The sequence below is a fragment of the Nematolebias whitei genome, chromosome 14 (assembly GCF_014905685.2).
Source record: "Nematolebias whitei isolate Nwh7 chromosome 14, NemWhi1, whole genome shotgun sequence".
Classification (NCBI taxonomy): Eukaryota; Metazoa; Chordata; class Actinopteri; order Cyprinodontiformes; family Rivulidae; genus Nematolebias; species Nematolebias whitei.
Window position 1 is genome coordinate 4,945,907 of NC_056511.1, and position 12,964 is coordinate 4,958,870.

Consider the following 12,964-nt stretch of genomic DNA (forward strand, 5'->3'; position numbering starts at 1 on the left):
CCCCCCCCCCCCCCCCCCCATCTCTCTGATCTGCTACAACCGTATGTCCCACCACGTTCCCTGAGGTCAGCGGACCAGTTGCTCCTCACAGTTCCAGGATCTCGTCTTAAGCGCAGAGGTGACAGGGCCTTCTCTGTAGCAGGACCAAGACTTTGGAACGAGTTACCTCTGCTTGTCAGACAGGCCCCCTCCCTCTCAGTTTTCAAGTCCCGTTTAAAAACTCTCTACTATTCAGTAGCTTTCAACGCCAGAGGATCTGTGTTTTGAACCTGTATGCTCCACACTGGTTTGTCGTCATTATCTGCATCGTTTTTATGTTTACATTCTGATTTACCTCATTTTGTATTTTGCTTTGTGTGTTACCTGTTGTTCTGTCTGTACAGCACTTTGGTTGGCCTTGTTGCTGTTTTAAGTGCTTTATAAAAAAAAAGTGGTATGGTATGGTATCATTCTTTGTTTAAAACATGTCTCTCTTGGAAATGAGTCCTCCAGGCTCAATGAGGCTAACCTGTATAAATAAAGGTTGAATGAATGTTGTCGCATTAGACTGCGCTTCATGCTAGTTTCAATGTTTGACTAAAATATCTTCAATTTTTGTCATTTCAAAACACGGTAGTTTAAAACGCAATCATTTTGATTTTATTTCAGAGTAACCGGTTTATTTAAGACGAACAATAATGAAAAGGTTTTGAGCAAATTATCTCTGTGAAACAGTAAAAGATCAAAAGACCGTAAACTGCAGGTTTTTCTCCTTGAAGCTTCCTCTTTTCATATTTTGGCAACGTCAGGCGAAGACCTTCCAGGAAAACACACAAAACTGGATATTTCACTTTTTAACTGCAGGCTAAAATATTGTTTTCAGTTTGTTTTTTCCAAGGGCTTAAGTTCAATGTGGAGGCAGTCGAACATATAAATAAGAGGTTTTGTTGCACCAAACAGCTTTGTGTTTATGACTGGAAATAAAATCTTTTTTTGTGAAGTTAGGCGCCGTAGACATCAGCGACGAGTCAGTTTGTGTTGTTTCTGTTGCCCTTGTAGTTCACTAATGTCCAAAAAATTAGCAGAAAATCAGTTTCACAGAGCTAATGCTCAAGTCTGGTGTGGTAGTAGCTGAGAGTCATCCTCAACACATGCACATTTCTCAGAATAAGATGACCTGTCTAAAACTCTAGCATGAGAGTTATATGCAGCTGCATGGAATACCTTGTAATCAGATTACAATTTAAATCATATATTTTATTTTTGTAATAAAAAATAGACTTTATCAGATCTGAATCTTTCAGACTTCCTTGGTGCGTCCCCTCAGGACTGGCCACGCCCACCTGTCGGTGATTGGACGGCGCTGCTGCGCTCTGATTGGCTGAGTGAGCCCTGTCCTCCAGGTACAGCTCAGGTAAGCCTCACCTGAGAGGTTAGAATCATCAGGAGGCTTGTGGATTACACGCTCAGCCGCGTCAGGACTCGGTTGTTGTCAGGAATTATTCAGGCCTGCAGAGAAAATCCAAACGATTCTCGGGAAGATCAAAGTGAAAATTAGATCTGAATGGCAGCGGGAGTCGGACTGGCCATGAATCCGCCGCACGTGACAGAAGAACGTGCGGTTTTCACGCAGCTCAAACCTGTCAGGATGTCCGAGGCGGACGGAGCCGAGGACACGTCCGTGTTTGAGGACGTCAAAGCCGGGGTGCGAATCTCCGCCAACACGCTGACTCCGGCCGGGCTGCAGGTGAGCCCCGGCCCTCCGCGGCCTTAATGACGTCACTTCATTATAATCATTATTTTTTATGTGTTTATGTGGCTCAGGTGGGAGCATAGCTGCGTAATTAGCTCACCTGTAGGTTAAAGTCCTGAAGTGACACCTGCCAGGTGAGGAAGTTCTGCAGGCTGAGACACAAACTGGAATTTTGGTTACAGAATAAAAGACAATAACAACAAAAGATTTATTATATTATGAGAATAATTAGAGCAAGGTGGTCCAGGGGCTGGTACGGCCAGTTCGTTTAATATGAGGCCCAACAGAAATAGATTTATATTTTAATATACTGATCTGCAGGGTATTTTATTTTGAAAAATGACCACTTCCACCTTTTCCTGCTTGATTCAGTCACAGCTAACGAAGCCTGGGAAGTAGGGGTGTGTAGGGTGCTGCAGCACCCCCCCCCCCCCCCCCCATACACAAAGATAAATTAATTTGGGTGGGGGGGGGGGGGAGAAATTGCATTAATGCTGCACATGCTTAAAATCTTAATATTTTTGGCGTAAATGAGTAAAAAAATAAATTTCTGAACATATTTTACTTCTCTAGTCTGAGAAAGTTGTCTTTTTACAAAACTGGCTTTTAATGTTAAAAAAAAAAAAAGTTTGCAGACCGCTGAATTAGACGTTTATTAGTGCAACAATCATTTATGGGCACAGACATTAAATTAATCAGTTTTCTTGGGAAGTGATGCGACAAATAATTTAAAGGTAAATGAACTCCAGACGACCCGCAGCGTGGTCAGAGAGAAGCCAAACGCTCGTCAGGCTCCGTTTCATCACCATCATGAAGACTAAGGCCGGACCAAAGCCAAAGGGCTCACAGGGCCTCTACCTCGGGCCCCTAAAGTTGTATTATTGTTTTTAATGAATGAATATTTCCTAAATGCCTTTTTTTTCCTACAAAGTGAAACCCACATTTCTAGAGTGTTTATGTACTCATGTTAATGAACAGTTTTTGACGAGTTTGTCTAATTTGCTGCAGATTTTTACAGATTTAAAGTCAGTCCAGTAATAAAATGTTCACTAAATGATATGATCCGTGTAGTTTCCATGATGCAGTGTTGCTGTTTTCTGTAATTATTCTTAATTAGTCATGCAGCCAGATCTGTTTTATGGATGTAAGTTTGATCAGACAGTTTGAAGGACTTGTGGTCCGTGCAGCAGTGTCTTTGTTAGATTTTACATTTAAGCCAAGAGCAGCCGTTCCATGTGAAGAACCTTAAATTCCTTAAACTCTATATGAGTTATAATGTTGACAGGGCCTCAAAAGTAGCTGTAGCCCGGAGGCCTGCAGCCCTGAGGACCTCGGGTTTGATCCCCTGTTGAGGCAGGAGGTCTGGGTCCGGTTTTTTTGCTGCTGGTTGAACTTGAGGTTTGTTGCAGCAGCGATCCGAGCGTAAACAAACAACCGGTGACGGCAGAGACGTGCATTAAAGTTACATGGCTGCACACGGGCGCTGTGATCACAACACGCTGCAAACTGAAACCAGACCTCTTTGTGCTGCTGACTTTGGTCTCCTGCCAGGTATTTTGGCGAGCAGGTGGCGAATCCAGACACCTAATGCTGAAAGAGGTCCCAGGTGAGCGGCCGTGCAGAACCGGCGGCTTCTTAAAGACGTGCTGATTGTTGGCGGGGTTTCTTGTGTTCATGACCCTCGGTGCGACACGTTTTGGGGATGAAAACACACCCTGGTGATATTTTACTAACTCTCATGGAGCCTTTGTGTTCAGCACGTTTGGATTTATCCATCTGGATTGGAGGAATGAGGAAATGATCTCTATTCAACCTGTTAATGGCAGGAACTGTTTCATTCACCGACACTGAAAACGCCCGCTTGTCTGTTAGCAAAATATTTCATCCACTACCAGACAGGTTATAATATATAATATAATCAGATTTCACCTGCAAGTGATTATTTTAAGTTAATTTAAGATGGTCACCATAACAAACACTACGATGGCTGCTGCTCAGTCGGTTTAATAGATGCTGTAGCTGAGAGTAGTCCCCAACACGTACTCTGAGGGCAAACAAGTTGAGCAACACCACTGGTTATTTTTAAAGAAGTTGACTACAGCCGTCATTTAAAAAACAATTGAACAGATGATCAGGCGACATGCGTTTCTTTTTCTTTAAAACCTCCACCGAGGAGAGTTTAAAGTATTTCCTATTTATATGTGAACTCCAAAACTACACTCGCTAAGTGTTTCACTAACTGCAAGTAAAAAGTGAGTGATTTTTCAGTTTTCTGCCGAAAAAAAAAAAAAAAAGTTTAAACCTGGATTTCAAAACGTTGACTTCAGTTTATTTCTGTAGCACCAAGTCAGAACAGAAGTCGTCTCTGGGCACTGAACAGAAACATTCACATACGATATAAATGCCGATTGGTAAAGTTATGTGTCTGAGGAAGGAAGCAGACGCGCCGCGTCTTCATTTTGTCGCAGTTTCTCATCCTGAGCGAGCACAAAGGAGACAGTGGAAAGGAAAAACTGCCTTTAACAGGAAGAAACCTCCAGCAGAATATAAACTATTTCATTTCTGTTCATTTGATGAAATGTAATCAGTTTTTCCTCCAGTAGTCTAAACCTATAGCAGCATAACTAAGGGATCGGTCAGAAAACCCAAGCTGACCCCAACTATAGGATTTATCAAAAGGGAAATACTTAAACCTAATCTTCAAACTGGACGATGTGTCAGCCTCATGGACAGAAACTGGAAGTTGGTTCCACAAGAGAGGAGCCTGCTAACTGAAAGATCTTTCTCCCATTCTGCTTTTGGAAACTCTAGGAACCACAAGTAAACCTGCAGTCTGAGAGTGAAGTGCTCTGTTAGGAAAGTACGGAACAATAAGATCTGTAATATAAGATGGAGCTAGGTTGTTGATGGCTTTGTAATATTTTGAATTCAATTCTGAATTCAACAGGGAGCCAATGGAGAGAAGGTAAAACTGGAGAGATATGATCTCTCCCAGTAACTCCAGTTAAGACTCTGGCAGCAGCGTTGTGGATCAACTGAAGACGTTTTAAAGAAGTTTTTGGACACCCAGATAATAAACCTGAGCTCCCTCGCTGACGACCTGTGCAGCTGAACGTGGGACTCTGTGACGGTCGTAAACACGAACAGTTTTACAGCTCGGACTGGTTCGTGTGATTATCGGATTCCATGAATCACAATGAAAGCAGAACCTGTCAATTATTCATTCGCACAGAATCTGGACCTCCATAAAGTTTGTCCCACAACAGTTCTCAGCTCCAGCCGTGGATGCCGACTTTGACGCGACTTTTTGGTCACACTGAAGTTTCGCTGGAGGCGAAATAACTCTTAATCCCTCTCTGTCGTTGCTTGTTTCTTGCTGCAGCAACATGCAACGCGTGTTTTTATGCAAAGCGTTGCGTCAAAGCGCAGAGAAATCGGGTTAAGTGAAATTGTAACCCCTCAGGCAAATTTGTGTGAGCGGCAGCTTGAGAAGGCTCACCTTGTGTGCTCTTTAGCAGTCTGTTTCTAAAACTCGGATCGTTTTTCTGTTCCGGTGAAAGAAACGAAAACGGTTTATCAGGTTTTCTCTTGGTCTGGTTCACAGCCTAACAGAAAGTCCAGGAGGAGAAAGCCAAAGCTTTGCTCCGTCTTGTTGTCTTAGCATTCTTTTCTCCTCTCAGACGGGCCTTTGTGTAATTGTGTTGGTGTTTTTAAAGAGTTCTTAACTGCGCGGTGTCGTGACAGCCACATGTTGCTCAACCTGTCTGAGCAGGGCCCGCATCGCTGCGAGCCTCCCCGAGGCGAGACCGAGCCAACGAGGCCCAGACCACGAGAAAGTCCGATGGTGCCGTCCTCCTGAGCGCCTCAGAGTAACTCTCATTAAAAATACATTTAAACCCTCCATGTTTTAGCTCAACGTGTTGCACGAACAGGTGTGTTTTTAGAGTTTCAGACCGTGAAGTGAAATGAGTCCTCCACTTTTCCAGGAAGCGTCATCGTCACATTCGTTTATTTTCTGTGTACGGTTCGTCATCTGATGAAAGGAAACCTGTCTCAGCTCTGCTGTGGTTTCCGTCCGTCTAAAGCAAATATTTAGTCAGAGCTAATGAGTTCTTCGCTTCTGTTCGGCGGCTGTGAGGTGTACGCTAAAAATAAAACGCATCAGAATAAACCTTCGTTTTAGAAGCGTGGTCTGATAAAAGTTTACGCTGAAGCAGCTTTCGTGGAGAACAAAGTTTTAAAAGTTACAAATACCAACAGTTGGCGCACGTTCCTGGACTGAGCTGGACGTTTAGCTAATCGATGGATAAAATGACAGAAATTATGAAAAAAAAATGAACACGGTTGTTTTTCACCATTTTCTTTTCTCGTTAGCCTTTTTAGCGCTCAGTGGGGAAATTCAACGCCACCGGCTCTTTGCTGTATTTTAGGTCACCTAACTTATTTTTAAGTGAGCGTCTGTCAACATGAGTGGTTTTTACCGTAAAGCCCAACAGCTCAGCGTCGCTGTGGGCCTTTCTGGTTTCAAGCCAAGCCCACGAAGAGAAGACCTCTTAACTTGAGGAGGCAGGTTGTTGGATTTAAAACCAAAGCTGTTCGTTAGAGCTGTTAAACTCCCTAAAATTACCTTTACAATTCTTTAACCCCACCCATTTTGGTAAAGTTGAAAAGACAAAGCCAGAGCTCCATGCCGTGATCTACGCTTTATATTGTCTGCATAAACTGAAAGGCTTTCCAAAACGTGATTTTTAACATTCATGTTCTGTCAAATTCCACGTGTCATTAAGGTTTTTAATATGACTTAGAATAAAGTAAAACAATTAATAGTTGCATTTATCTCTATGGAAGTAAAATTAATAATCACCGCCCTAAAAGTTATTTTAAATTACGCATAACCAGAATTGAACGTACAGTATAACCAAACGTTGGGATTTGTTTAAAGCCACAGTTGGTTTTTTTTTGTTTTTTTTAAACTTCTGCGTTTTAGCAAGAATGCGCCAAACTCTAAACAAAAACACTCAGGAATGTTCATGAAGTTTTTTAAAAAAAGAATCCTTTTATAACCACTTCACTTGAGGAATTTCAGTAATTCTACTGAAAGTTTCTGTCCATCGTGCAGCACCGGTTCTGTCCATGTTTCTCACGATCACAGCAGGAAGGTTTTCTGCCCTAAACCTTCGGCTAACAACTAGCCAAACGAGCGCCAGTTTTTTCTTGGTTCTCAAACTACTAAACCGTATTTAATCAACATTTACATACTTGTCCGCTCGGCTCCCATTATATACAGCAGATTAGCATAAGCTTACCATCACACGTCGTCTAACGCGCATCTTTACAGCTTCCCACGCTCTCCTCCTCCTCCTCCAGAGTCTTTCGCCTCGCTGCCAGCAGCCTTTTCTGTCTCTCTTCTCTTGACGTTTGACAAAAAGCCACAGATTGAGCAGAATGTTCAACGAAGCTACGAGATCCTCCATTTTTGTTGTGTGTCTTCAGGGTCTTCTTCTTCTAATACGTTTAGCGGTGGCTAGTAAATAGCTTAATGGAGCACTACCGCCACCAACTGGTAAGGCGTGTTGGATTCTTGACCCCGCCCACTAGAACCAGTACTGAAGTGTATATGGAAAAGCAACATGTACCGAACTGTTCCGAGTCGTCCGTATGGAAAAGAGGCAAAGTATTACCAAACTACACCAATGGTTAAATGCAAAGGTGTAGAGATTTCATATTCTCATTTCTTTCACACTGTTTTTGTTTTTGTGTCATTTTATGAACTTAAAAAATGACAACAAAAACGTATCCTCATTTAGCTAACCATTAGCTTAGCCTGGATGAAGACTTTTGCCTCTTTCTGCAACTGATAAAGTATTGATGATGTCACTTAAAATCTTAATAAACCATCCATTTAAATTGCGTTCAGTTAATGTTTACTACGACTGTGTTTAGTGCAGTTTTCCAATCAAATCAGGGCTTTATGATTTTATTTTGAGTATTTTTGTGCATTAAATGCAGCTAAGGTAAGCGTGCTGTCTGGTTTGAGTGGTCTGCCACAGTGAGCAAACTTATACGATAGATTTGATTGTTTTACGCCAGTTCCAGTTCATTAAACAACCTGGGTTCTAACCTGCAGCTTTAGGCTTATGAGACCACTAAGCTACCACAACCCCATCGTGCTAATGTGTTTATAGCTTATGAATAAAAACGGGTGAAACAGGGATTTTATCCAGTGTTGAAGAATCGTAGTTACTTTTTACAGGACACCAAAATATACTTTTGTTAAGGAAGCTACCAAGAAGGTTGTTCTTAAGCTGTTTTTGTTTGATAACTCGAGAAAATTGTTCTTTAAAGTAAAGTTTAAACGCAAACGGGAAATTGCATTTTCTGTAAAAATGCAGCGGGAACGCTTAAAAACTTTGCTGAATTTGAAGCTGAAAGTTTGAGTTAAAAGAAGGAGAACATTAGCTAGTGGCTAAAGGAAGCAGAGCACTAGCTAGGAGCTAAAACAAGAAGAACACTAGCTAGGAGCTAAAGGAAGCAGAGCACTAGCATGAGCTAAAAGAAGCAGAACACTAGCTAGGAGCTCAAGGAAGCAGAACACTAGCTATGAGCTAAAGGAGGCAGAACACCAGCCAAAAGCTAAAACACCAGCCAGAAGTTAAAGGAAGCAGAATATTAGCTAGTAGCTAAAAGAACACCAGCCAGAAGCTAAAAGAAGCAGAATACTAGCTAGTAGCCAAAGGAAGCAAAATACTAGCTAGGAGCTAAAAGAAGCAGGACACCTGCCAAAAGCTAAAATAAGCAGAACACTAACTAGGAACTAAAGGAAACAGCACTAACTAGGAACTAAAGGAAGCAGAACACCAGCCAGAAGCTGAAATAAGCTGAACACTAACTAGGAGCTAAAGGAAACTGCATTAGCTAGGAGCTAAAGGAAGCGGAACACCAGCCAGAAGCTAATAGAAGCAGAACACTAGCTAGTGGCTAAAGAAAACAGAGCACTAGCTAGAAGCTAAAGGAAGCAGACCACTAGCTAGAATCAGGAAAAAAAAAAAAAATCATTGGTAGCAAAATGTTAGTGAATGGTGCAAAGTATAGCTAAAAGTAGCTAAAGGTTAGCTGAAAGTGGGAAACGGCTTGCTAAAAGTAGCAAAGCTTATTTCTTATATATTTCTGAGCTTTTGGGACACGAGGCTGTATTTGTCTGGTAAATGTTTAGCTGTTGAATTTTCCTCGATGACATCACTCTTAGTAGAAACGGTGTCTCACAATGAAAGAATATCAGGTTACAAGAACCCCCCACCCCCCTCCCTCTGTGCCACCCGTCCAGTGAGTGCACCTTATTTACAGTAAGTTGGAGCCCTGAGCCAAAGTGATGGTTAGGAGCAGAAGGTGGTCTGGTGCTCAGAACTTTGTAGAAGCCGTTCCAGCAGTAAAACGATCCGGTCCAGGTTCTGGGAGCTCGTCCCAGATTCTTGTCGTTAAATCACTGGCAGGTTTCCTGTAAGACGGAGCAGACGACAGGAGAAGTTACAGAATAACTTTACAGCGCTCTGATCAAGAACACGTCTCCGCTCATGCCTCCTGAAGATCAATACTTAAGATATGCCCTGAGATACGCTTCCAACATTTTTTATTTTACTACCGGGGTTTTACCGGACATTGACCATGTTCGAGTTGCTGCTTCCTCTGCCGAGGATGTAACCAAACTGGTGTTTTCTTCCACTCAGTCATGCATTCACGTGCACGTTATCGTTCTGTTCAGGCCTGTTTTCCAGACAACTCGCTGCTAGCAGACATGTTTTTTATTTTTATAGTTTTTTTATTTTCCCGTGGAGCTGAGGTCTGTCTTGACGGCTGTGGTTTGACTAATGATTTGACTTTCAGGACAACACATGCAGCCGATTTGCATCTGAGCAAGTGACTGTCCGCTCGCCCGTGTCCCCGAAGAGCGTGTGCCTTGCATGCTTGTGTTTTGTTCGGTGAATCGTGCGTTTTGGACGAATCATGTTGTTCAGACGGTCCCTCTGTTTCCAAATGTCTTCGGAGGTCCAACTCGTCTCCGTTTAGCCTTCGCTCGTCTGGAAACACGACCAGAACTGCTCTCAGAGCAAAACCAGAAGGTGAAATCATTTGTGGTGAGGCTCGGAGTCTTTACTGTCGGCAAACGTGTAATTATAGATGACAGATGTGCAGTTTCCTCACAGTAATCCCCCTCACGGCCAACTTCAACTGATAAGGACATTTTTAACATTTGCAAAGGACAAAAAGCAGAATTGGACTGTAAACATACTGCAGTTTATTTAAAATTAAACCTCTTAAATATCACGTTAGACAACATTTGGAACAGTAAAGGTGTACTTTTGAGTTTTTGTAAGCCTTAAAGTGCTGCTTATCCACATTCTCCTTTTATTAAATGTAAAAGAAATGATAAAGATGTTGAAACATGCTGAAAAATGCTCCGAAAGGCCTGAATGGTGGCGATACCGCTGATAGCATCAGCTCTGGGAACTGTGTGGCCACGCTTGGCTGGAGAGGAGCAAAATATAAATAAATATAATGTTGGGGTTAGATATTATTAGACACAGGGTTAGTGATTTTAAGAAAAAATATTTGTTAATCAATGCATGAGTTCAAAATGTCACTGGAAGTCTCTGTGCAACTGGATTTATATATTTTTTCATAAATCTGTTTATGAAATTATTTCTGTAACTTCATGTATTTCTGTTTCTGCTGTTAAAAGTTGAATTTGATGCAGACGTGTTACTGTTGTCTGTTTTTAACTTGTGTAATAATTAATCACTCAAAGATCGGCTGAAACCTTTTCTTTCATAATGAAGAAAATCTCTGAAATCTTTTCCGTTTGCAACATTTCGTCAGAGGATTCGAGCCAGGGTCACATTCCTGGGAGACGAAAACAGGTTTTGTTTATCGCTCTTCTCATCAGGGGCCATAAAAGTGCAGCACAGTCTCAAAGGTTTTGTTTTAGCTCTGATGACCCCGGCACAATGTCTGCTCCGAGCAGACCGGGCGGCCCCGGCACCCAAATGCTCCTTTTCAACGTATTTTTCTTGCGTTCCTGGAGATCTGAAGACAAATGACCGCAGCTCCTCTGCATTCCTTCAAGCCGTAAAGAGAAATGTTACGGGATTTGCACTTTGATAAAAGATTGTAGATCCTTAATCTGTGAGGCTTTTGCTCCTGGGGATTATTTTTGGCCACTACAATGACTAAAAATGTTCGTTGTCGTTGGAGTCGATTTTATACATCACTGAAAACTTACGAGGGATTATTTCAGTTCAGTTCAGTTTATTTTTATAGCACCAAGTCACATCAGAAGTCCTCTCAGGGCACCGAACATTCATATACATAAAAATTAAGTTGATATTATTTATCTGAGGAGCAGACTGCTTTGAGTCTTAACTTTGAGCAAGCATGAAGGCGACAGTGGAAAGGAAAAACTCCCTCATGAGGAAGAAACCTTTAGCAGGACCAGGCTCAGGACAAGCGGACATCTGCTTCAACCGGCTGGGTTTGAGAGGAACAGATACACAATGGCAGGTCAAGAATCACGTTAAGATAAAAAAATAGTATCAAATGAAAACTGTTTAATTGTAACTATTTATTTAAGGAAATGAAGTGAGGGAAGTGGTGGCGCAGAGGTTGGAGAAGGTGGGCCTGTGATCGGAAGATCGCCGGTTCAAGCCCCGGTACCGACAACATCAAAAATGTGGGTGGGGTAGGTGAAGCACCCACACCTGCCCCCACCCTCATTTGCCCCACTCTGGGCCCTTGAGCAAAGCCCTTAACCCTCACCATCTGCTCCTCCGGGTGTCCTAGATAGCAGCTCTCTGCTCCACACAGAGGACTGTGGTAGCTCGGTGGTCTGTGGTTGCGTCAGGAAGGACATCCGGTGTAAAAAAAAACTGCTAAGTCTTAGCAACTTAGTTCGCTGTGGTGACCCCTGAAGAAGGGAGCAGCCGAAAGAAGAAAAAAATTAAGGAAATTGTCAATTTGTCCTCCTCCTAGTCTGAGCCTATAGCAGCATAACAAGCCAACCCTAGCTATAGGATTTATCAGAAAGGAAAGTCTTCAAACTGGACCATGTGTCAGCCTCACGGACAGAAACTGGAAGTTGGTTCCACCAGAGAGGAGCCTGAGAACTGAAAGATCTTCCTCCCATTCTGCTTTTAGAAACTCTAGGGACCACGAGTAAGCCTGCAGTTTCAGAGCAAAGTGCTCTGTTAGGAAAATATGGAACAATCTGTAATACAAGCTGGAGCTAGGTGGTTGAGGGCTTTGTAAGTTAGAAGTAAGATTTTGAATTAAGGACAAAAGTTGTTTTCAGTCTCTTTCGCGCAGCATTCCTCCTCGGAGATTCTCCAAGGATGGCTGTGAAATCGGGCAGAAGTGTGGAAACTCCCACCCACTCAGAACTCGGCCGATAAGAGGCTGTCGTTATCAGGCAGAAAGATTCATAGCAGGGCTGTTGTACATTTCTTTAATTATTAACAGAGTCAGCGCCCAAAGATATTCTCCATATTCAGGGCATGAAACAATGGAGACATTCTGGCTTGTAGCTCATCAACCAGCTTCCTGTCAGGCTGCCTTGCTGCCTGTTTTAATGAATCAGACGTACCAACCAGGCACTTGAACTAAAATCATCAGCCTAGATCTGAACAAAGGGTTTTCCTTACGCTTTTATTGCAGTTTCTGTTGAACGTTTATGGGCCTGAGAAGTGAAAGATACCTGCAGGGGGGGCAGGAGAAACAGACGGGGCTGATGTTCTCGACTTGTTCTGAATTATTTGGGGGTTTTTTAAGAAGGGGGGTTTGCAAAGTTAATAACTTAGAAGTTCATCAGAGATTTGTTTCTTTGTTTTAAACCTGGCATTAGTTTCTTTACGATCCCAGAGACTTTCATGAGCTCAGTCATCTCAGCTCCCGTTAGCTCTCACGCTCGCATTGACATAGTTCAAGCTTTTTCACGTTTCTGTGCAAACTGAGCATCTAATCATAATAATGCACCTTTTATGTACAAGAAGTGTCTCTGTATCTTTCTCACACATTTTAGAAAAGAGTATTAAGGTCAAGGGAAAGATGGTGAACTAGAACATTTATGAAGAACTTTAGAAAACTCGAACGTTATCCTCTTCTGTAAAGTTCAATAGAAATTAGGGATTTCCTGTTATAATAATCTGGTAAATGGACTGTACTTAATAATCTGGTAAATGGACT

General features: G+C 42.3%; 1 protein-coding gene across 1 annotated transcript in view; it reads left to right on the forward strand.

Annotated features, from left to right (window-relative positions):
• Positions 1-1,416: 1,416 nt before the first annotated feature.
• The window catches only part of klf5l (Kruppel-like factor 5 like), a 32,088-nt gene continuing 20,540 nt past the window's right edge, over positions 1,417-12,964 (forward strand). The window contains exon 1 of the mRNA XM_037687777.1: positions 1,417-1,726. Within this exon, the coding sequence (XP_037543705.1) occupies positions 1,544-1,726 (183 nt within the window). The 5' untranslated portion in view covers positions 1,417-1,543. The remainder of the gene's footprint in view (positions 1,727-12,964) is intronic.